Source organism: Rhynchophorus ferrugineus, unplaced genomic scaffold, assembly GCF_030347505.1.
Source record: "Rhynchophorus ferrugineus isolate W39M unplaced genomic scaffold, kcgeb_rfMv2 rfM11, whole genome shotgun sequence".
Lineage (NCBI taxonomy): Eukaryota > Metazoa > Arthropoda > Insecta > Coleoptera > Curculionidae > Rhynchophorus > Rhynchophorus ferrugineus.
The window spans coordinates 19969597-19996443 of NW_027472590.1; the positions used below are offsets into that span (position 1 = coordinate 19969597).

The 26847-nt window shown below is 31.4% G+C and overlaps 1 protein-coding gene across 1 annotated transcript in view; it reads left to right on the forward strand.

Moving 5' to 3' along the window:
* The window catches only part of Btk29A (tyrosine-protein kinase Btk29A), a 122167-nt gene that overhangs the window by 80097 nt on the left and 15223 nt on the right, over positions 1-26847 (forward strand). Inside the window, exon 4 of the mRNA XM_076417363.1 lies at positions 16809-17025. Coding sequence (XP_076273478.1) covers positions 16809-17025 — 217 coding nt within the window. The remainder of the gene's footprint in view (positions 1-16808; positions 17026-26847) is intronic.

Here is a 26847-nt window from a genome sequence, read left to right on the forward strand (position 1 = left end):
AGGGTTCAACAACTGTAACCTGAATTGGCTTTTGTTTATGTACTTTGTTTCAAGAAATGTGTTTTCTTTTATTCCCATTTATTTTATAGCTATTTCAGTATCCAGAGACCAATTTCAAGCATCAATTATTTTATCTTAAGTGATACTTAACTGATATATTAATTTAATATTATTTTAAGCGAAATATTTTACACATTTTATTTGAGCTCAACTTTCGTAGTAAGTTACACTTTATGATTTACAACAGAATAGGGCTTCCTGTCTTTCTTGAGGGTCCTCGTGCCCACAAACTATAAACACCCTTGCCTCTGGTTTTATTTTACACAAATCTCACCCTAGCCCATAAAGCCTGTAATATAACACCAGGCAATATGGTTTATAAGTAACTGGACAATATAGTTGTTTTTCTCTAAACAGCGTAACCGAGAAAAAATAACAGGTCAATTGAAAAATCACCGGACTACCATAGTAAAACATATTTTTTTGGCGAAGGGTGATACACTGATTATAGCGACCCTCCAACTTTTCTATTCCATTTTTGTAATACGATTTGTCCTTTGATTCAAAAAGGTCTCCGTTTCGGTGATCACCTTTTCATTCGACGAAAATTTCTTCCCAGCGAGCATTCTTTTGACATCTGAGAACAGGAAATAGTCCCGGGGGGGGGCAGATCTGGAGAATACGGTGGATGGGGAAACAATTCGCAGCCCAATTCATGGATTTTTGGCATCGTTTTCACTGACTTGTGACAGGGTGCATTGTCTTGGTGAAGCAGCACTTCTTTTTCTTCAAATGTGGCCGTTTTTCGGCGATTTCGTCCTTCAAACGGTCCAATAACGCCATGTAATACTCGATGGTCCTTCCTTTTTAAGGTAGTCAATGAAAATTATTCCATGCTTATCCCAAAATACAGTCACCATAACCTTGCCAGCCGACTGTTGCGTTTTCCCACGCTTTGGAGCGAGTTCATCGTGTGCAGTCCATTCGGATGACTGTCGATTGGACTTCGAAAAAACTCGGGTTTATTACGCATGATCATATTCAAACACTGCTCCGAATCATCAACTCATCGTTATTTTTGGTCAAAAATGAGCTCGCGCGGCACCTACTTTGCGCAGAGCTTTCTCATACCCAAATATTCGTGAATGATATGACGTACACGTTCAGTTGATATCTTTAGAGTGTCTGCTATTTCATCCAATTTCAATTTACGGTCATTCAAAAACATTTTGTGGATTTTTTAAATGTTTTCGTCGGTAACAACCTCTTTTGGGCGTCCACTGCGTTCACCGTCTTCGGTGCTCATTTCACCACGTCTAAATTTAGCATACCAATCCTTGATGCTTGATTTTCCTGGGGCAAAGTCCGGAAACTCGGCATCAAGCCAAATTTTTGGTTCAACTGTATTTTTTCCCTTCAATAAGCAATATTTTATCAGCACGCGAAATTCCTTTTTATCCATTTTTTTCACAATAACAAAAGTTGCTTCACTCAAAATGCTATAATTCACAAACTAATGATCCGACAGCTGTCAAATTTATACACGCATCTTTTGATGGTTAGTGCTAACTAAGTAGATTTAATTCTAGTAGCACCATCTATGTGTCAGGCCGGGCACTTTTCAATTGACCTGTTAGTATAAGTTTACCTGTTAGTATGTTATAAGTACATCATTTTTCATACCAGTGTAATCAAGTGTATCAACGATTTCAATTTTTATTTCAACACAGATATCAGTTGTTCCATCTACGTTATTGATGAGATACGTTAGGCAAATGTAATGCAAACTTATGTACCGTAATCGCTCACTTTCAATTTTTGCGCACATATCAACCAGGCATTGATGAAATAGCTGGTGGTATCGGAGAATGTTGGATTGACACGCGTCATCAGTCTTCTCTTGTTAATTTGTGCGCCTGAAAAATCAGCCATACAACAGAGCCATAACAATTGCAACTTGATTAACAATTGGTACATTGTATCTTCCTATGTGCACTCCATTTTGCTGTCGTTTTGTAATATATTGGAAACGGTATTGAACAACTGGACCAATTGGTTATGATTTTGCACAAACGTCCCCACAGTTGCCACTATTTGTTCTCTCATTCATCTGCTCGATGTGGTTCTATAGGCAGCGTGTGTTAATTTGTTGCTGCTCTTTGTCACCCAAAAAATATATTTCCAAAAATATCGGATCGGCATCTGGTATTGAGAACAAAGAACTAATTTGATGGTACACTTGGCCCAGAATCTTGAATGTTGATTAAAAATTAGGACCACCCTCATTCTGAACGATTTTGTCGTTAACATAATTTTTAGTATCAAACTATTAGCTCGAAGACGTTCGTTGTGTTGCATTTAAACGTATGTTTGCAATCTGGTTTCTCAAATTCATGTTATCAGGCAAGTGGTCTGCAGTTCTATTTAACCGATAATTACGTACTATTTACTGTGTTATTTAGATTTACAGTAATGTGCTAATGTTTATTAATCCATATATCACTGTAAATCAAGACACTATATAATGTAACACTCGGCATATCCCATGAAAGATCTAAGTCAGCCAATATCTGTAAGGTCTGATGAATACATTAGTGTTATGCATGTTTGCTTTTAACTATTTACTTTTCATATTACAAATAAAATATCTCTGGTAGATATACGTCGGTTGAAGTAAAACATGTGTTTAAAAATTTCTGAAATCTTTTCGCAGCCACCTATCTGGTGCAATTGTGATAATAAGTCATTCTCTAATTAGGGATGCCAAAAAAAATATAATATAAATAATGAAAGATATAAAAGTCGGCCTATTGGTCTAGATCTGTAGTATCCCGATAAATAATATATTTATTTGAATGTTGTTCCAAAATATTCAAAATAGATGGACCACAAAATATTTGCTAAAAAAAGAAGAAAGTAATGTTTAACAAAGATTGGTTTAACAAAGTTAAGTACAATTAAAATTTTGGGTAAATTTACTGCTAAAAACCGCAACACTTTTTGTTTAAATGCCAAACTGCAAATAAATCACTGTTCTTTTAAATAAAATAATAATACCAAACAAAATTTAGCTAGTACAGATATATTTTTTAATAACGCTATTAGAAGAGAATTAATTTATTTAAACACAATACGTACTGATTTCCTCAATATTGATCTCTTACAAAGGGCGAAAATGCAAACATAATTGTTGTTTTACGCTATGCGATATTGCTGTGCGCTTAAATCAATACTGCTATTATAGAATTCTAATTAGTTGCATTGGATTTCGTGTAATCTACTCTACCAGAGATGTTGCCCATGAACAACCAGTAATAACCTTATATTAACAGTTATGCTATTTTGAGTAAATAAAAAATTTATGAAAATTTAAAAAATTATGTTATTATAAAAATAGTATCTAGCTTTACGCTGTTAGAACGAAAGAAGCAGTAATTCAAACCTCAGTTATTTATGTGAGGAATTTCAACAATGCCGAGAAGTTAATTGATTGACCGTTTTGAAAGGTAGTAGCTACAGGCTACCCAAAGTTGTTTTGTACATGCGTCATCTAAATTTGTGACGTCAAAACGTCGCAATGTTGCCGTATCAACTTTGAGTTTTAGTGCAGTTTAGCATTGACATACAACGAAATTCTAATCTAAATAAAATAGTTAAACAAAAATACTGTTATAAAATATAATTTATTTTAACATTATGGTAAAAATAATGCATATATTATCGAATGACTTAAGATTACAATTAAGTACATAGTTATAATAGTTTGTAGGTTAGGGTTGTGTTACATTGGACTTTTTTCCATACCACCTATGAGTTCTAGACGCGTTTGTTGTTGTATCTCCTGAAGGCCCAATCCAACTAATTAACAATTGTATACCCAAGTAATATATTTTATTTTTATTAGAGAGCATATTTACCTTACGCTTAATTATTATGTCTTTCGATACAGTGTTTCCTTATAAAGACATTTTGATATCATTGTATTTCTCCTTCATTTGTTCTGTAAATACCTGTAGTAATGTGTTCTGTAATCACTATATCTATATAATATACAGTAATTTGCTATATCTGCAAAACAGTTACTTTTTTTCTCTCCTGACATATTTTAACCAAATGCTCTGCAAACTGCAACTACAAACCAATGTATATTCTGAATACTTATCTGTGCACATAAATCTTTTACACTCTATAATAACATTTCCTACAGTTATCATATATTAATTATATACTCACATTTACTTGTTTCCACTCTCACCACCTTATCATAGAAATTGTCAACTCTGAATCAGATAATATTCAGAAAGTTTAATTCAAGCGAGTAACTAAGCTGTTAATTCCCTATCTATTTCCAAATATTTGTTCACAATTCCATCATTTGTCAATTTCTTCTTCAATGTGTCTGATCAAGTTCATCCAAACCGAAGGTGTTAATAACCATTCCTGTTTCCAGCATGTAGAACAGATATATCTGCAATGAATTATTAATAAATGTTGTGACTAATAAAACCTAATCAATTTTTATTCCAACGTTTACCTTTTTCCATCAACTTTTGTTGTCATAACACTATTTTTATTACCATCTTGCCATGAGTGACCATTGGGTGTATTGGTCCCATTCTGAAATATCCATCTCTCATCATCCTCCTTCATTTTATTATATGCTATGAAAATCGTATGCTTTTAAAAGCAATACCCGGAAGTTTCTGTAAACCTCTTCGATACTTTTCAGACTAACAATTTCTTTTGAATTTTCACTGTTTTTAGACATTTCAACTGATTAGAGACGCAATCTGTTCTGTCTGGATTCGGAATTTAATGTAATCGTGAATTCACGATTACATTTTAGGAGAGGCAATGTACGGTTGCACGTTCGTACATATCAGACTGCATTGTATCTCTTTTTAATTGGAATAAAATGAAAAGGAAAATATTGTCTGATTCTAAAACAAATTTACAAATTGCGACAAGCAATATATATTTGTTTTATTTTTAAACATCTTGATGACGTATGTAAAAAATAACTATAGATAGATCATATATCTTTTTAAAATGTATTTATGATAAATTATCATACTTAATATAACACTTTAATGCATTTTAATTTATACGCCCAAAATATCTAGTCTATTATAGCAAGGACAAGGAAAATCCTTCATAATATTCTAATGATGAAAAGGCCTCAATCTGCAAAGAATAGGAAATAACTGAAATAACATGTATAATTTATGACCACACATTGCAACAAAGAATAGAATTTTGTATAAGCCATCAAATTTTAGATATGTTTGATAGATAATGCCCATATAAATAAAGAGAAAGATAGATATATGTTATATCATTATTTGTAATTATTATAAGATAAATTTTCTTAATTTATAGAAACCAGAATACTATCACTTTCTATTCTTTAGTAGAGTAGTTTTATTTATTGACTGTTCAGGCCAAATACAACGAATCAATCTATATCGAATGATATAATTTGATGCTCATATGGGACAGTGAAAGAAGTTTTAAAACCGGATTGGCCAGTAAAGGTTACAAATGAAAGGCAAAGTGTTTTATTACACTTTGCTGTACAGTTGCAAACGCAGTATCACCACTTTTCACTCGTATGAAACTAATCACTCCTTAAAAAATATGCAATATATGTGTAGTACTATGTAAAACATATATTTCTAAATATGATGTTATTATATAAATATCAGAAATAATTTAATCAAGATAATGAAGAAAGTTATCAGTGAATAATTATTATCAGTGGCACAATAATAACATAGGCGGCGTAATAGCATATAGGCGTTATAAAGTCTGTTAATTATTATTATATTTTATAATTTAAATTTTGTTAAAATCATTTAATTATGCTTTTAGGAAAACACACAGTCAATCAAGCCATGTTAATGTATTTTTTTAAGGGCGTAGTCTAGTCTAAGAATTTCAAAAAATCTATTTATTCATATTTCGAAAGTGTGACCTCTATGCGCTTAAGAGGATTTTTGTAGGAGTGAAAGGGCATCTGGAAATGAAACTTTAAAGACATTTTCCTAGAAACAATTTTTTTTTTAATTTGTATTTTTCTTAATATGATATCTTCTAGACCGATTTACAAGAAGGCCTCAAAAACGAAGTAAAAAAGCAAATATATATGTATATATATATATATATATATATATATATATATATATATATATATATATATATATATATATAATAAGTTTAAAAGATTTTCTTAAGGGCATATTTTTAAAGAGTTACGTTTTAAAAATATTCAAATTTCAAGGCTAGAATAATTTGATTGACTTTTTCGTTTCAATCTCACTCTCTCGATTTTCGTTTTCCTAAAATCTTGAAAACTAAATTTAAATTCGAAAGGTTCCAGAAAATGCATCGGTAGGAAGCGATTCGAAGAAGTGTTTACAATAGCAGTTTTTAAATTTCGTAAAAAATATTAAAGATAAAGAAGTGATAAACTATGAATGTATTGATAACCGAAGATATTTTGATAAAAAATCATCTAGAATAAAACAAATAATTACACCAGATATTACAATTTTACAAATTAAGCAGTATTTCGAAATACCACTTATTGAGCGTTTAGAAAACTCATTGGATGTTAGACAAATTATTAACGACCGAAGAAATCACCACACGAGAGAAAAGCTGAACATCATTATATTTTTGAATAGTAATTTTAAAATATTTTCGTTCAATAGTAGATGAAACTTTTATTTTATTTAAAAAGGGTCTGGTAGTTATCATTTTTATTATGTCATGTCATGTCGTTATTTTTATTATATTATGTCATAGTTTTTTTTTCTATCATTAAGTGTACGTTTAGTTTTTGTTTAGTATTTATGATTATTGTACATCTTTAGATTTTATGTTTTGTGTAAGTTCTATAGTATGTTATTTGAAAATAGCAATTAACATATTAAAATACGACAAAATATTTGGGGCTCATTATTCCATTCCTTTTTACAAATCCACAGAACATTGAAATATAAAAATAATTATCTTAATCATTGCATCGTAATAATATTCAGCAATTATTTCTTTCCTTTTCTTCTTTAAAATAATACGAAAAGGAATCTGTACATATCCGTCACACTTATAGTTCTGTTGGAAGAAATAAGTACATCCGAATAAAATATAACAACCAATTACATTTATTATATTATATCTTGATTAGTTTCCAAATATTAAATTTAAATACGATGAAACGTGTTTAGGCTACTTAATTCCTTTTTCATATATTCAATGTAATACTAAAATACAACATTAATTAATACTGCCAATTTCTCATATAAATTAATTTAAAATAAACTGATCCAAACAATTATCTCCATCCTTTCCTCTCTCACAATTTATACGGGAAGGAATTCCTACATCTTCGTCTAATATCACGAATAGAAAAAACTACTATTTTCAGTCGCTACTTTTTTTACTATCGACTGCTTCGACTATTTTCTATCGGCTGAAAATATATCCCATCGCGAATAAGCATTAAATTTCATCTCATGTCTTCTTGCTAAATTCTCTCTTCTACGATTCTTCTGCTATTTCTTAACTTACAGTCGGTCTTAAGGTCTCGATGTAAGCAATCAGTCTCAGTAAGAAAACTTGTATTCCGTAGGTCCGTATAGGTTTTAATATTTGCTTGTATAATAGTAATTCATTATGTACTGAAAATTGTGATTTTCTTCTCTCTTAAAATCTATACGTTTTCCTATATTTCAAGTTTCCTTCCTTTCTTCTTAATTGCTTATTATTGCTGCTACATGTATTTGTATAAATATGAATGTATGTCCTTCCTTCCTATTTTATGATTCCTATTATATGAAATACTGAATTATTTAAAATCATAGTGTTTTAGGACAGTTACATTGTTTGATTTATTGAGAATGCAAAAGAAAAAATTATAACAATTTTTGGATGCACTGAATATATAATATATTATAAATACTTTTATATTCTTTTATAAATTCTGAATACTACAAGTCCGTCTTATTCAATTTTTCATTATTGTGCTATTTATTTATGTTTGGCTTAGTGTGTGGTAACTGTACTACTTCTAGAAATTTACGATCATTGTTTCTAATGAATAACGACAAGAAAATCCAAACAGTTGCCTATCAAAAACGTCATCTTGACTGCTACGCGCTCTGATGTTTTCTGTACGGTTGTTTGTTATGTATAGGAGCTTTTTTATGGTTATAGGACGGATTAACACTAAATTTGTGTGGCTTAAGCTGTTCGAGTCGTATCCCGTTAAAAATATTTATGACCGCCTCTGTATCTTACGCTGATACAATATGTTAACTGTGTTGTTTATGCTTGAGTAGATAACCGAATGGTGTGTTTATCTTTAAATGGATTTAAAACATCGAACCATTTCTTCTAACTTGAGTATTAACTGTTTATTCTATAACATTTTTTTATATGATAATATATGCTTTTGTCTTAGTAAAAGGGAATATTAATTCCTTTAGAGAGTAGGGAAATTTATTTTTGAACCAGCAGTGAACATTTTCTAAATATACCTAAAAATATTCGCAAAAATTTAAGCGATACTACCTCCCACTTGGTTCGCGTGAAGGTAGACCGGAAATAGTCGATATTAGTCAATTAAAACGAATTTTCTTCTTAAAACAGTAGACCACCCAGACTTGCAGGTATATTTATAGTTCCAAGGTGCTCAACATTGCGTTATTCGTCTAACGTAATCTGAGTTACTCTGATCTGTATTACAATGATTTTGTTTAACATAAATTATTTTAAGACATTAGGTACAAGTAACAGGCCAATTGAAAAGTCCCCGGCCTAATATACAGATGGCGCTACTAGAATTAAATCCATATGTTTTTTTGTTAGCCCTAACCTTCAAAAGATGCGTGTATAAATTTCACAACTGTCGGATCATTAGTTTGTGAATTATAGCTTTTTGAGTGAAGCAACTTTTGTTATTGTGAAAAAACGGATAAAAAGAAATTTCGCATGTTGATAAAATATTACTTTTTGAAGGGAAGAAATACAGTTGAAGCAAAAACTTGGCTTGATGCCGAATTTCCGGACACTGCCCCAGGACATCAACAATCTAGGACATGCTAAGTTTCGGCGTAATGAAATGAGTACCGAAGACGCTGAACGCAGTGGACGCCCTAAAGGGATTGTTACCAACGAGAACATTTAAAAAATCCACAAAATGATTTTGAATGACCGTAAATTGAAATTGAATGAAATAGCGATCTATTTCCTATGATAATGAGACGGACCAGGAATTTTACCAAACTATCTTATTAATTAATTTATAAAACTGTTTTGTAATTTTTGATAAAAGAACTTAATTTACATTTTACGGTCTGCCCATTATAATATAATTTAAGTACTTGAAATTTGGATATAATTATGGAATGAAGACATTATGAAAGTTGATTTCTTCCACAATATTATATTATAATTGACCGTAAAACTATAAGTTTTCAAAAAAATACGTTCCCATCCCAAAAAAAATCACTTTCAATACAAAACAAATTCTGAGACCGAACATTTTTATTTCCATCATTCTGAATTAACCGATGCAAGTTCTAGTTAAAAGGGCCTAGATCTGGGCTGTATGGCGGTTGTGGTAAAGCTTCAGAAGTTCTTTAACTGGTGGAGCATCATGATGTCGAGTATTGTCATGATAAACAATTAATATGTAATGTCTGACTGTCCAATTTAACTTTTTCCAGCCAATATATTTTCAATGAGTTATTGTCAGTAGTGAACCATTCTAGGGCAACATATGGAAACGACACAGTAGTCTTAACATCACATAAAGATCCAATAACGGCATCAGAGAAACTCTAAACACACCTAAGCAAAATCCAATGGTGGTTTAAATATTTGTAATGTAACCTTTACCATCCGTGGACGAACATGGTCATCAATAGACATCTATAAATGTCAACTTCCCCAAGCATTGGATACTAAATATCTTGGCATGCATCTAGACCAACGTATAACTTGGAAAAAACACATACTTTCAACACTTAAACTGTAACAAATATATGGGCTTATCGGTCGCAAATCTAAGTTAAATTATATATAAATTCATATGAAATGTTGTGAAAATAATCGACACTCTAAAGATATCAACTGAAAGTGTACATCATATAATTGACAAATATTTGGGTATGAGAAAGATATGTGCAAAGTGGGTGCCACGCGAGCTCACTTTTGACCAAAAACAAGAACGTGCTGATGATTTTGAGCAGTATTTGCCCATGTTTAAACGTAACAAATCGGAATCTTTGCACCGATAGGTGACAATGCATGAAATATGGATCTATCACTTCACTTTGGAATCAAAATAATCACAACTGATGACAGACCTATTTTAAGGCAAAAGATACAGCGATATCCCATTAAAACCTGACGGGTGTAATTCAAAAGTTTGTGTTAAGTAATTTAAAAGAGTGTTTAGTACATCTCAATCTACTCGCTAATCAGCTTGATAGTGAAGTTTTTTTTATTAATTACATCTTACATTGAGTATGCTTAGTACAATCTTAATTTACAATTAATTTATTTCTACTGTTGTGTTCGTTACACCTGCGTTAATACACAAACAACTAATCTACTAAATCTACTTAAGCTAGAATTAAAAACACACTTATACACTAAACAAGTTCGTGTGGTTTGATTCGCTTCAATCTTCTCATTTATTTCGTGTTGTCCAGCAGCTGTATTGCTTCCACGTTGCTGTGATTTAGCAACATTATTTCATGTTTTATGACGAAATCTTAGATCACTTTGTGTATCGTTCGTTACATAGCGATAAGCATTGGTAATTAATCGTATTAGAACTTTGTTTTGGATTACTAGTTGGTTTGATGTCTTAGTGTAACCCCATATTTGCATCCCAGAAGTCCTAATTGGCTTTATGATTGACTGATAAACCAATCTTTCGACTAACCAGTACAGTTGCTTGACTTTGAGTCTAATCCGCTCTGCTTTTTGTCGAACATGATGTTTCCAATTTAACTTACAATCGAGATATATTCCGAGGTATTTGGCTGATTCTACTTGAGGAATCGCGCATCCGTCAAATGCTTTGCAATTTGGAGCTATTAAGCTGCATTTCCAGTCTCTAGTCCATTTGTAGATTTTGTTAACCGCTCCTTGTACTTTTTCTACAGTCTTAGACAGATATGCATCTTTTGCCATAATAACTGTGTGGTCCGCAAATGTTCCAAGTACTGTTTGTTTTATTGTTGGGATATCAGCAGTGTACAGTAGATATAGTTGTCCCATGACACTACCCTGTGGAACTCCAGCCGAAATAGGTTTAGGTGTTGAGAATGTCCCTTCACGCAACACTCTAAATTTTCTTTCGAATAAAAATTATTCCAGCTGTAGATAATAATTCCGTGGTAGCAATTTGCTCATTTTGTATATTAATCCCAAATGCCATACCAGTTCAAAACCTTATGAGACGTTCAGAAATAATGCAGGGCAGTATTTCTTTTCTTCGAATTACTTTTCAACAACCGTTGTGTAAACACTTTAGGTTTTTTATATCGGCTCAGTGAATGAAGGTAAAACGAAATGAAACAGTTATGGTTTACATAGTGTGACTGTTATTTATTCATGCAATAGAAAGTGTGAAAATACATATAGATATAAAGGGATGGCAGCATCAGATTACCTGAAGTCGAGGCTTGGGCATTCGATGGTGACACGTCTTAACTGAACGCTGGTCATTGACTGAATGATCGAAAATACCCTTCAATAATCTCCCAAATAAACGTCTCGTGGTTGACATATTCGTTATCGTGTACTGGTTGGCGCTGCTTGCACCCCGCCCGTGTTCAACATCTGGGATTATATTTCTGCTCTTTATGCCTCAAGGTCGCTACAACCCCATCCGATCTGGTTATAGGAAATAAATAGACTTTAGGCTAACATTTAAAATATGACTAACTAATTAAGATATTTGTTACACAGGAGATTTTCAGAAGATTATTTAATGAAGTAATCTTCTACAAGTCCACACAAGGTCAATTGATTGTTGATCCTGTGTATTTTTATTACTTATTTAAGCTCTTTACATATTGAGAAACCTCTATCTTTATTAATATGCAATCTTTTTCAACAAAATAATAAATAAAACATTTTTATACAACAGAATTGTAAATCTGCAGTTACGGAACTCTGTGACATTTAAAGAAAAAAAGTAGAAAGTTAAAATACTACTATGCTGTAAAATTAAAGCACTTTCGTTGATTTTTATTCGCATACTAATGTTGTTCGTTGTATTATTAATCCGCTTTGTTTCGCAAAATATAATTATTAGAGTTGGTGACTTGCTACGCCGAAGACCGTGATTCGAATTCAACATTTGTAATCGGTAAAAGATGCAACTCTACCAGAAATCTAATTAAAATCTAAATTTATGAATATTCTAAACTGTAACAAATAAAAACAATTTACTCTTTATATAAGTATATAGTGCAGAGTATATAAGTATAGACTACCTAACTATATTTTCAATATTTCAAGAAACATATTCCATTAATCAAAATAAATGGAGGATGGAGATTTAACGAACCACATTCTCTATTACTATAGAATATTAACTCTTTCAGAACATTTTTTTAACCATATGTAACGATAAATCCCAGTAGGCTTGATAATTATCTTCTTTTTTTTCATCTAACGATGTGCGAAACGTGACTTACCTAACGTGAGAAAATATTTTTATATACGGATGAGATAGGTAATTAAATTTAGATATAAAGTAGGCGATTTTTTGTGAGATCAAGGTATCCTGTTAAAAATATATTATTATTAATTTCAGTAGTAGCAGAATAACGATATTCGTGACAATTAACGTTTAGGAAAATCGTAGAAGCATATTGTCGATGGTTAGTTACTAGGTTTGACGCCTTTCAATGAAGAATGGTGTGCTTCTGCTGCATGTTTGTTATGAATTCACCTCAAATATTACATATTTGGAACACAAAAATTAGGTAAATTTCAGAAAAACAGTGAAAAGAACTAAATAAACAGTAAACGGTGAATTTCAAGTTTGCGTAATTGCAAGTATTGCAATCCTTACCACCACATTTAGGTTCTATTTTAAAATAATGCAAAATATCCTAGAAATCCTTCCGAATACTATCCTAGGAAGTACACGTTATTTGTTTTTCTTTTATTAGAATCATAAAAATGTAAAAATGCTTGGTAGCAATAATGCCTTAATATTTTATCATTTATTATGCAGTACTTACCTTTATTTACATTTATTAAAGGTATAAAATATAAATATAATAACAGATGGGGCAAGAGTCGCGCTACCATTTTGATTGCACGTCATCTTGGTTCTATGACGTTTAGCTCAGTTTCGCTTTAACCATTGTGTTGTGTAGACGTCCAAATTGTATTATGGATAAATATACGTCACAAGAACGAGCACATATAGTGACATTTATTGAAAATAATCGTTCCATTATTGCCATTCACCGCAAATTGCGTGAACAATATCCTAATTGTCCAGTACCCCACAAGACCACAATTTATCGTTTACATGCGAATTTTCGACAGTACGGTACGACAGCAGACAGGCCTCGTTCTGGAAGACAATGGACGTCTTGTAATGCTGAAAATGCGACTCTGGTGCGCGATAATGTTGCAGGATCTCCAGGAACATCAATTTGGAGATGTGGTTCCCAGTTATATATTTCTGCATGCAGAATTTTGAAAACCTATTTGAAAATGTTCCCGTACAAAATTCAATTAGTCCCAAAATTGCTACCGAGAAATTCTGATCAACGAATTCAGTACAGTAATGCAATCCTAAGGCTGTCTGGTGAAATTGAATATTTTTCGTCTAAAGTGATAATGGGCGATGAAGCCAATTTTCTTGTTAGTGGCCGCGCCAATAAACACAGAACAGTCGATTTGAGGAACACAGAATCCTCAATTAATTCATGAAGCATCATTGTCTCCACTAAAAACAACTGTATGGTGTGGTATTCATGCCGGAGACATCATTGGTCCCTATTTTTTTTGAAAATGACCAAGGTATTGCAATTACTGTTACTGCTGAACGGTACCAAGACATGATTCAACATTTTTTTGTGCCTGAAATGGAAGAGCAAGGGCTAGAGGACATGTGGCTTCAGCAAGATGGGACCACAGCACACACAACTCGTTCAACAATTCAATTATTGAATGACCTTTTTCCACGAAGACTAATATCGCGAAGTGGCGATTTAGCATGGCCAGCCAGATCTCCGAGTTTAACAGCACCAGACTTTTTCTTATGGGGTTTTTTAAAATCAAATAAGTTCATGCGAATAAGCCCCAAACGATTCAACATATTAAAGACAATATTCGTCACGAAATTGAAGAAATCCAGCCTGAGATATTGCAGGATGTCATGAAAATGCCTTAAAAAGAGCCGAAAGTTGCATAGCGATCGCGGTCACCATTTGGCGGATATAATTTTTCAAGCCTAACAAACAAAAATGTAGAGACCAAATAAACTTTTTATGAGAACCAAACTTACTTATTTTTTCTTTGAGCAAAGTTACAGACAATCAGTATAGTGATTTTCCTTGTCGAATTTTACACTCTTGTCTTGAATATTCACAAATGTTAAACAATCACAAACATAAATTTACGACCATGCCCCAGCAGGATTCGAACCCGCGGCTATCGCAACAGTAGGAGTACTGTCCCATCGTCTTACCACTGCGCTACCAAGCCGACTGTTGTGTTATTATTAGGACAAAGTCAAGAAATTAAAATAAATCAAAGTTATTTTTAATTGATGAGACTTTATAAACATCTCTTTAAAGGCAATAATGAATATTGAATAGCTTTGCTCATAAATCAGCACAAACGCTCAATGGTAGTTGATATAGTATACAGACCAGATAATGCAAAACTATTCTCCGGTTGCACCTATTATATATTATAACACTCTATATTACTAAAAATCATTAATATGCGAATTGTTATATTTTTAAAAATTACCTAATTTATTTTTCGTAACGTAAGGATATTGACATACTATATCCCCTGCAATACTTTTGGGTAAACCTACAATTATATATATTTAGCAATTTCCGATGTCTGTTAATTTAAAGAAATTAAATTGCTAGTGTAATAATTTTCTATATCGGAAATCGAGCTCGCTATTTTCTTATGACCTTCGAAGATATGGGTGTAGACGACTGTTTATTATTTGATTATACCTAGACCTAATTAGCTATCGGTTTCAAGACCTTCACAAATTACTTATAAATTACAGAACTTGACATTTTACCGATTGTTTTTTGTTAATATGAAGAATAGAATTATTTGTATTGGTGCTTAGACAGAATAACATGAACACCTGATATTTATATTATATTATAGGCAATATTTATTTATTAATAAGTTGTTGAGCAATAAACAGTTGTTCGCAGAATGGTTTTGAAGAGTGCCGGAATTGTTTCGAACGAAATATTGTCCCGTTCTTGTACCAAAACATCGACCAATCTTCCCAGGGAAGATGATACCCCTTATAGTACTGGACTGGACGTTTTTGACTGCGTGTATGGGTACATTATCATCTTGGAATATGCGCCGAGCAGCGCAGAACCTCATCATTGAGGATGTCGAGGTATTCATTCGCAACAATCCGGCCAGTGATGTGAATGAGAAGTCCAGCTTAATACCATGATTTCTTCTTTTAGTTCAAACAATGTAAACTATGAATCACTGGAGCATACCACATTAGTCCAATTATCAAATGTCCAGGCTTTATGATTGTTACACCACTACTTTCACACCTTAGATTCCATGAAGGTGAGCTCCCGCCATACTGTTTTTGTCAAAACAGTATTTAAATACTGTGTACAATATTATTTAAGTGATTGTTAAGTCCTGGTGTCATTTTTGGGGCGGTAGTTTTATGTTATCTGGCCACAGTCGTTTTTAATATTCTACACTATTCTTCTATAGTCACTCCACTATTCCTTTTCGCTATAGTACACTGAAATATAATCCTCAAAACTGAGCAGTACATACGCGTCGAATTATTTATACGGAAGTAATATTCCCAACATGCAACAAGATGTACTATATTGCATGATATTTATATTATTTTGTCTTTCCCTGCATTTATATACATATTTATCTGTGTATTGTTTTCTGGTGTAGTGTATACTGGTTTATGATGTAATGTCTAAGTATAGTAATATTGAAAACAGAAAATCTAAAATATTATTATATAAATATATATTTTGTATAAAATTTTAAATACTATTGTAATTAATTTTTATGCTATACTTTTAATACTTTGTTAATATATAGTTAGTTAATATTAGTTACTTCATATTAGTTACTTTTTTATTTAATGTTCTATTTATTTATAGGGCATTTTAATAAATTTTACGTTTTTTGGCTGTTTGTTAAGATCTTCATCAAAATGAAAGTGAATATATTTTTTGTTACGACATAGAGTTAACTCAAATCCAAGTAGGTTTACCAAAAAAAGAACTATCGTTTATAGTCGATCGACAGAGAGACTGTTGCCTAATCAACTACATTAACCTTTTATTTTCCTTTCAATTCCATTAAAATGTTAATTCTGTTTATACCAACAAACGAAAATGTGTCAGAAAATGGTGCTTTTAGTGCCATTCAAGATGTTCAGCTAAATATGTCGCTTTAGTTTTTTGTTGTTGCGTAACTCACTGAAACTTTGCCGATTCAATTTTCACTTAGAATAATTCACATAATGTATATTTTCTAATAATATTTAATAATTTCAGGTGCCCAGTCAAGCCCCATAATGCCTGGTGGAGGAACACCAGGGACACCCTCCTCTAAACAGAAGGACAAACAGTCAACGCCTAGAACAAAAGTGGTAGTGGCGTTATATAATTATAAAGCAATCGAGAGTGGTGATCTAAGTCTAGAAAAGAATCAAGAATACGAAGTAATCGACGATAGTCAAGAACACTGGTGGAAGGTCAGAGATTCTAAAGGGTAAGTTATCTGAGAAAGATATATTTTCTCCAATAGATACATTATTAATTCGTATCTTTGTTCATATTATTTTTGTATAGTCTATTGAATAAAAGAGCCAATGTACGTCATCAAAATTTACGACGTCAGTACATCACAGTGTTGCTGCATTAAATTTGACTTTTGATTTATTTTGACTCTGACATAACAAAATATTATAATGAAATAAAAATAGTGCCATCAAATGTAATTTATTGTATCATTATAGCGCATCTAATGCCTATATATCAAACTACTATAGTTTGTAGTTTAGGGTTGTTTTATTATATTTACATTGTTAAACTCTTCCCTATCACTTCCAAGGTAGAGTTCTAGACGCGTTTCTTATGTAGTGGTATCCCCTAGAGGCCTAATTCACTTAATTAACAACTGTATATCCAAGTAATATATTTTACTTTCATAAGAGAGTATATTTAGCTTTTTACTTAGTTTTGTTCTTGTTTTCTTCGTTGCTATGTTTCCTTGCCAAGTCATTTTGATACCACTGTATTTCTCCTTAGTAACTGTATACATTCTTCTTGATAAAATTAGATTTAATCACTGCACTATCTCTAATACATTTGCCATATATACAAAAATAGTGTTCATTCTCTCCTCATACATTCTAAGCTATTTGCTATTTGCCCATATATATTCTGAACGATTCTTCACACTCTGTAATACAATTTTCTATACAGTTATTCTATATTAATTATACGAGTATATTCACCTTTTTTCCACTCTCATGACCCTGCCTTAGTACTTATCAGCATTGGATCATAATACCACATATCGAAAGCTTCGTTAGATCACTGAAACACTATTCAAATTAGTAACTAAATTGTTAGTTTCCAATCTATCTAACACCTGTTCGTGATCCCATCCAGTGAAGGCCATCCAGACTAGAATATTATCGTAGACAATGTTTTTTTCCACATAATTAGCTGGTTTCTGCTTGTATATCCTTCTTGACCTGAAAGTCCATTGTAGTAATTCTTGGCCACACCCCATAACAATTTGTTTCAATCGAATATACAGTGATAGGGAAGAATATGTAATACTGTGACCATATTGTTCAGCCATCTAATCTACAATGTATCTTTATTGACAATAAAACCCAATTAAAGATTTCATTTATATTTACCGAGTTAAAATTTGAAATAGTTCACTATTTAAAAGGGCCAATCATCAAAATTTAATTTATGTTTTACAAACCATTCCGTAATTACAGCCTCTGTTGATCCACTTTTTGAGATCTTTTCCACCAGTGCTATGGTACATTTTTCATTACAATAACTAATAGTTCCTCCAAGTTCTTGTACAGTTGACCAACCCAGATCTAAACATATTATGGTTCATTTATTCATGGTGGTCGCCTTTGGACTTGGAGGGAAAAAACACTTGTGCTCCAGAAATAAAACTTCTGTATCTTCCTTAATTTTATATGCTTTTAAAAGTCTACAATTTTTAAAGGCCTTTGAATGCCTGGAATGTCATTATACTTCTTCGTGGGTTATCTTTACACCATTTAAATCCGATGTTCCCCAACTGTGTATGAAGGAATGAAACACATCCTTCAAAGAGCTGCATATCTTTAAATTTTCTATGGGTGCTTCCGAAGTTAACAGTTTTCTCTAAAATAATTGTATTATATAATTTATGTAAATCGAGAAATTAGTAACTGTGTTTGTATATTTCATATATTTGATCTCTGATAGAGCTGACATCAAGGTGATCTTAATTCGTCTCCCACTTTCTTTTCACTGAATCCAACATCATATTGTTTTTCAGGTTCTGATATATTTTAACCACAATGCTGATACTAGTAGTGAGTGCAGCTGCAACACGCTAAAAATATCGCAGCAACTTAATATTTAATACTATCAATGCTTAGCTCTCTAACGCATTTTCACTAGCTTACCAATATGTCGTTCCTACTCGAAATAATTGATTAAAAATGTCGATTTATAACCGCTAATTGTAGTGATTTGAAGAATTTTGTAGATATTTGACAACAGGGTCGACCACTACCAATACAAATCGAATTTTATAGACTGATCATCAGACAGCGTTCTGTCTCTTTTTAACTAGAGAACTAGTAAAATGAAAATGAAAATTTCGCTTCGAATTTAAAACGAAATTTATATTTTTACAAACTGCATTTGGTAATATGTTCGACATCATATATGACGTACATTGGTTGTTTTATTGAAAGAATGTTTATATTACTATGAATCATTACTATGTTTATATTTCTAATACCATATATCATTGTTCTCTGGAACTTTTCACGTATAATATATGTTCATTTTCTTTTATCCGACCATAAAAGATGTTTACTAATATTTTATTTTTGTCTGTTTTTAAATCAATCGTATGATTTTTTATATGATTATATTTCACAATATGGTCAACTTCCATTATATTTTCACCAAAAAAATTATTATAATTGTAATATATATTTTGCTATGTTTAAAAGTGAATACTATTTTTTCATAATACCCCATTCTAGTGCTCATGTTTTCTTTTTTTTTAGTTGCGAAAATATATTTTTCCTTGATGTTCTCTCCAAGTTTCATTACTATCTAATAATTAAAGCCCCAGTTTTTTTATGTGTCACTTATGTATGTTGTAATGAGTGATCATATTAGTGACTAGATCATTGCTTTTTTCAGTTCATTCACATCGTTTCAGTTCAAGTTTTAACATCTGAATATTTTTGAAAATTTATGTAACTACTTCTTCGTCTTGGTTTTATTTATCATTTTTTGTCATTTTTTTGTATCGAAATTGTATAAATAACGTTGTATAACTTTAAACATACAGTATATTTGTTTGTCTCTTTGTTAAATAATTTATTGTCTTAGTGCTTCGATGGATCAACATTTCTTCAATCCAAAATTTATTGTACTTAGGATTGTTGTAATATATCTGTTATTTAAATTATACCCATCTTCGCAAAATATTGCCAACACAATGTAGAATCAACAATAATTAAGCCAGACAAGAGTTTAATTCAGGAAAATCTCCGCACGCACACAGGAGTTTGAGTTTGCAACGATGGCAGTTGTTGAAAATTATACGTATATTTGAAGAATCTAATATAAATAAAATATGTTAAATTCACAGGTTATCTTAATATCAGAGAACCTAATATTTCTGTTGAGAGTCAAGTTAAAATATCTTTATATATTTTTCGTTCCCTATAATTAGTTTTTTTAATATGAAGAACCTTTTATAAACATCTTTCATTGTAAAATCATCTTTCATTAAAAGGAAAAAAGATAAAATAAAACAGTATATAATCATTTATCAATACCTAAACACTACAATAGCAGGCCAAATTAAATTAGTCGTATACTTGAAGAGTATATATATATATATATATATATATATATATATATCTTCTGGAATTCACAAATTAACCTAAAATCTAAAATTAAATAAACAAAAATAAATTTCAATAATTTCAATAAAATGAAACTGATATTAAAATTGAACTATGTATGTTATTTTTAGCTTATATATTATGTCTAAGTTATTTAACCTTTTATAAACTTAGTTAATTTTAATAAGAAAAAGAGAAAATAAAATAGCATGTAAGGTAACAAATATAGTTTTTCAATAGTATATCTTTCACGGCACTAAAAAATTCCTTCATTGTTTCCTTTTGTGCTTGTAGTATTCAATGGGTTTGCTTGTTAAGTATTATATAAATCCTTAAAGTCAGTCAATAAGTCTAGTCTTTTCAGATTGTCACTACTTAAATTAGCTCGTGTTTCATCCAAGATAGCATCCATTTTTAGCAACCAGTTTAGCTGCAATCATATTTTTATCTTATTTTGATAACATTCACCTCTCACTATTTAGAAGACTCAAATTTAGAGGTAGTAATATGTTTACCAAAATGGGAACCGCCAACCTTAGAAACCTTCAGTGTTTTTTATTCAATTTTAATACTGTGGATTAACTATATGATCAATCAACGAACTGTGATTATCATGGGATTTGCTCACATAAAGGACATTGAGTCATATTTATCTGTACTTTTACTTTCGCAGGATCAACTATGCCTAAAATATAAAGAATTCGGTATAGAATTGCATCCCTTTTTCAATATTAACATAAAAATTGAAAGGAATGTCTTTATATGTCTGTTCACGTTAAAAGTGTATTTAAAGATATTTCGTAGAAGACAATATTTGTTTATTTTTAATGTAATTGAAAAGTTGTAACGGTTATTTTTACTTTAAAAAAACTGAATGGCACTCGTTTATTTTGACGTATCTATTTTAGAAATTATGTACATCAAATATAAAGGCGTCTAAAACATTTAAAATAAAAATGTATTACCGATTATTATTGTGAACTCTTAAGGTGAAAGGAACATTAGGAAACAGGTAAAAATATCTTTTGTACGCAGTCGGAGTTGTCCGACTTGTTATTTTAATGTTATGTTAATGTATGCGATCGTCTGAAGTGTCAGATATCGTTAAAAGCGGAAAGGGATTTGAATTAACCCATCTATTCATACGTTAAGTACCTTTTCAGGAAATGACAATGGATAATTCATTTTGTGATATTGACGTGCTTTCTTGATGCCAATCCTGTCCCGTCCCATTGTCAGCTCATAACTTGGTATACATTTTTATAAGCGATATCGTAAGGGAGTGTCCACTACTCAATTAATAAAAAAGTTATATATACAGGGGATGGACAAAATAATACGAGCCTATGACATATACGCAATATTTATATATTAATAAAGTGTTGAGACACTTTATATTTCCTAAAACAACTCAAAATTGTATCGATGGCAAACGTACTGAAAATTTGTATGATACAGGAGCAAATAAATTTAAGAGAGCTAAAAAAATATTCATTTTGTGTAGTTGTATGATAGTGGCTACAATAACAAAAAAGTTTTAAATCATTTACATATGATAATGGATGTTTGATTTTCTTAAAACTCAAATTACCTTGTATAAATTGTAATATTGTAGTTTATTTCATTAATAGCTTTACAACCTTATAAGCATTTACAACTGTTCTATACTCCATCAAGTATTTTACAAAATCAGTATTTAGATATGATTTAACATTTTAACTTTTCCTATGAATTATGAAACTACATCTTCTGTTTTTTTTAATTTAATTGACTTCCGTAACAAGATTTGGGTTCATACATCGTCTGCACATACGTATTTTTCGAAATGTTTGATCACACATTATTCACATTATTCAATTCAATATGTATCACTATAAATGTTTTATTGGTTTTTGTAATCTAACAATAATGGTATTTGATTGACACTTGTTGAAGGCTTAAATTTAATTAATATGTTTGTATTTTGAGAATGTATGACCATTTTCAATAGTGAACAGTAGTGAATGTTCAGTGAGTTCAATCAGAAGCCCATTTTTTCTTCTGTCTGCTTGGCATTCGAATCTTGTAGAAATATATACTGATTTTGATGCATACTTGAATGACTAGACCCATCACATTATATATAATTTTCGATATTATTTTCAACTGAAAAAAGAAAAAAATGTTTAGGGACTCATATACATAAGAGATAAAACAGCTGAGCCTAACCTCAACCTATCAACATGTTGTTTACCTCTATATAACGTAATATCATAATTACAGGTACTTAAACCACATTTCCTTAACATTTTTCTGCATTGGAAGGACAATATACAACTTTTTTACCGACATTATGGATCCTCACATCATCATACGCATTAGATGTCGAATTATATCACAAAATTATTAAAATAAAGTATAAATGAGACCTAGACCCATACAAACTGTTCAGTTCGACCAAAACAACGTCATATTTGCAGCCTTTTAGCTCGCATTTTTAAATTACACTATTTCAAACGTCTATTTTTCTTTCAAATCCATTTTTGCAGAAATAACGTTTATTATAGACGTTTATATAGACCAATACATAGTCGCCGCATTATTTACACAGAAACAGTTTTGCGGACATGCAATAAGATGTATATATCATCCACTTTATTATTTAATGAAAATGGTAGACCAGCCACACCTCTTGCACCAGTGGTGAAATATTATGTTCAATTTAAAAATCAAGTATTCTTTTTCCTTGTGTGTGTGATGTCTCGCGTCGTCTCCGTCTTTTCCATTCAATTGTTGCATTCTATGTACTATTCGCCCTACCTATTCTGCTGTTCACATCTCCCAGAATGTATAGTTTTCCTTCAGATGATCAGTTATGTATGTTAAATCCTTCCAGAACTTTTCTTTAACATCCATATCAAACTGGCCTGAAGCGGAAAATTGTTTGCACTATTATTATGCTTTTTGTTTAATTTTTCTTTTTCATCTTTATCAGCAATTAATTATTTTCGTAGTATTTGGAAAGTAGCTGAAATAATGATGATTCTTAAACCAGGGAAAATACCAGAAGATGGCACCTGGCTACCGACCTATAAGTTTATTACCGATAATCTCAAAAGTTTTGGAGAAACTGTACATAAAGAGATTCAACTGTATAATAGAAAGCAGAAAGATCATTCCAGAACACCAATTTTGGTTTCGTAATAAGCATGAAACAATAGAACGAGTGCATAGACAAAATAAATATGGGCTTAAACGCCAAAAGATATTGTTCAGTTGCATTCTAAGACACATCTCAGACCTTTGATAAAGTATGGCATACGGGATGGCAGGTTAAATTAACGAAACTTCTCCCTCATCCGGATTATGAGCTACTAAAATCTTATCTCGCAGGGCGTCATTTTGCTATAAAAGAAAGCGATGAACATACCGAATTACATACAATATATTCAGGAGTTCCGCAAGGTAGTGTACTGGGTCCAGTAATATATCTTCCGTACACAGCCGTATCTTCTGTACACATACCTACAACAAAAATAACCAATGTGGCAAAAAATGTGGCTGAAAAGATGGCATATTAAAAACAATATATTGTATAAAACATTATCCAGTCATATAACTTTTACGCTCCGTAGAAGAACATGTCCACCAGTCTATATCAATAATTGTCAACTCCCGCAAGCAGAGGATGCTAAATATCTTGGTATACATCTAACTTGGAAGAAGCACATACTCGCCAAACGGAAACAATTTCGACTTAAACTCTACCAAATGTATTGGCTTAGCGGGCACAAATCCAAGTTGTCATTAGGTAACAATATATTACTGTATGAGTCTATACTATTTGGTCATATGGAGCCCAACTATGGGGAACCAAAATAAAGTGTTGCGTGCATTTGTCGATGCTCCGTATTATGTTTCAAATGAGTTGATATCGCATAATATATTCCTTTAGAAACAATAACAAGTGTAATTCAACGTGTTTGTGTGAAGTACTTCGAAATAGTGTCAGTACATTCCAATGTTCTCGCTAATCAGCTAAATATGCGAAGTTACAGTGAAGTGCGTAGACTAAAACATAAAATCTGATTATTGGACATATATAGACTTTAGAATAAGCTTTAAAATAAGACTAATTTTAAAATAGTATTCTATACAGGAGATCACTTAACAAAGTGATTTTCTACATGCCATATATATATAATATAAACATAACAAATACTTATTGCCCTCTGGGCAGGCTATGAAACTACTAAGAGTAATAAAAAAATCTTTATGAGTAATATTCCTTCTGAATAACATACATTGTTCATTTTTCAATGCCTTGTTTCAGATTCTTACTTATTATGAATCTTGGTCCTGACGATGAATCTCTTGATGTACACAATAATCGTTGATCGTAGTAAGCCTATGACTGTTATATACTTGATAAATAGCATACCTAATTTTTTTTGCTTCGGCTGTTGCAAATATCCAACTCAAACTGGTCAAATGTATACTCCACTTCCCTTTCTTTACCCGTTCGTCCTCGTATGTTCCAGGTCGTCATTTTTCAAATTATCAAAAATGAATAAAAAGGAATTTCGCATGATAAAATATTGCTTTTTGAAGGGACAAAAAAAAAGTTGAAGCTAAAACTTGGCTTGATGACAAGTTTCCGTACACTGCCCCGGGAAAATCAAGCATCAAGGATTGGTATGCTAAGTTTAGACGTAGTGAAATGAGCACCGAAGACGGTGAACGCAGTGGACGACCAAAAGAAGTTGTTACCGACGAAAACATTTAAAAAATCCACAAAATGATTTTGAATGACCGTAAATTGAAATTGAATGAGATAGCAGACACTCCAAAGATATCAACTGAACATGTACATCATATCATTCACGAATATTTGGGCATGAGAAAGCTCTATGCAACGTGGGTGCCGCGCGAGCTCACTTTTAACCAAAAACAACGACGAGTTGATGATTCGGAGCAGTGTTTGAAGATGATCGAGCGTAATAAACCTGAGTTTTTGCATCGATATGTGACAATGGATGAAACATGGCTCCATGATTTCACTCCGAAGTTCAATCGACAGACATCCGAGTAGACTGCACACGATGAACCCGCTCCAAAGCGTGGAAGAACGCAACAGTTGGCTTTTAAATGTCCAATTTGCGTTTCATGAAAATCTTTTCTAAATTAATCCTTATTGTCTGTTTTTACAGACAATTTCAAATATCCATTTTTCTCTATCCGTAGTATCGCTTGTATTTCTTATTAGTTTCATTTCCATTACTGTTATCTAATTAATTATATTATCTTGAACAAACCAACAAACATTAAAGTAATTTTTGCAGTTGTATTTCCAATAGCTTTATGAAAAATTAGCCAATAAAATATTCGCTGTATAAGTACTGCAATAAGTTCAGTTTTAAAGGCTATTTACTTAATATTATAATTAAGGCATAAAAGGTTATAAAACTAAATTGTAGGGAGGTCAGAGAAACTCGGCCCCCAGACCTATAATTGATATAATAGTGTAGAACATAGTGTAGCTTAATATACAAATTGAGATCAAAACGATTTGATAGTTCATTCTCTATGTAATATCGTATATCGAAAATAAATTATAAATGGGCAACATTTTTCAAAATTCTAAAGCGATTATGTTTTAAAATATAATAAAACTAGTATGATAAATAATTGATGTTGGGTAAATAGTTATTTATGTTTTCAAATTTGTATAAAAACACTATAAAAATTTAATTTTTTGGTATTTCTCACTTTTTGTATCTATTTTCTTTGGCATAAGTTCAATTTCTCTAAAAGTATATTTAACTTTTTATCTGTTTTGGCAATCTATTTATAGGTAAAATGTATGTAATTGCTACATTGATGCTAACGTATAAACATCCTGTAACTTCCAGTAAATGAAACGCTTCAGAAAACGAGTTTGTTTATATATGTTATATTGCAACAGGAAATGGAAACGATGAACTGAAATGGAATTAAATGTTATTAAGCTTGTATTTTTCTTGCAATACCTCATTGATATATTTGGTTAATATCACGAGATTTTTTATTTGTACTTTTAATAATAGTCAGAGTACTAGAAAATAGAAAAAGAATTATTTATTAAAAAAATAATAGGGTGAAAAGATTTTGAAATCAACATTTCTGAACATCATCTCGCATTATCATATGTTGCACCGGTTACAACATCTTTAACCACTTTTAACGTCAAAAATATTAATGCCATAAAAATTTAAAACTATAAATTAGCTTGTTGGATACACTTCCAACTACGCTGGGTAAGCACCCCTCCAAACACCTAGGTAGTTTCATCCCTCTGATATGAGATTCATACTGATCGTCATTTCTTGGCTTATTAATAATGGATATTAGATCAAATATCAGATCGCAGTTTTAGTTCTATAAGCCCTAAGGACCTA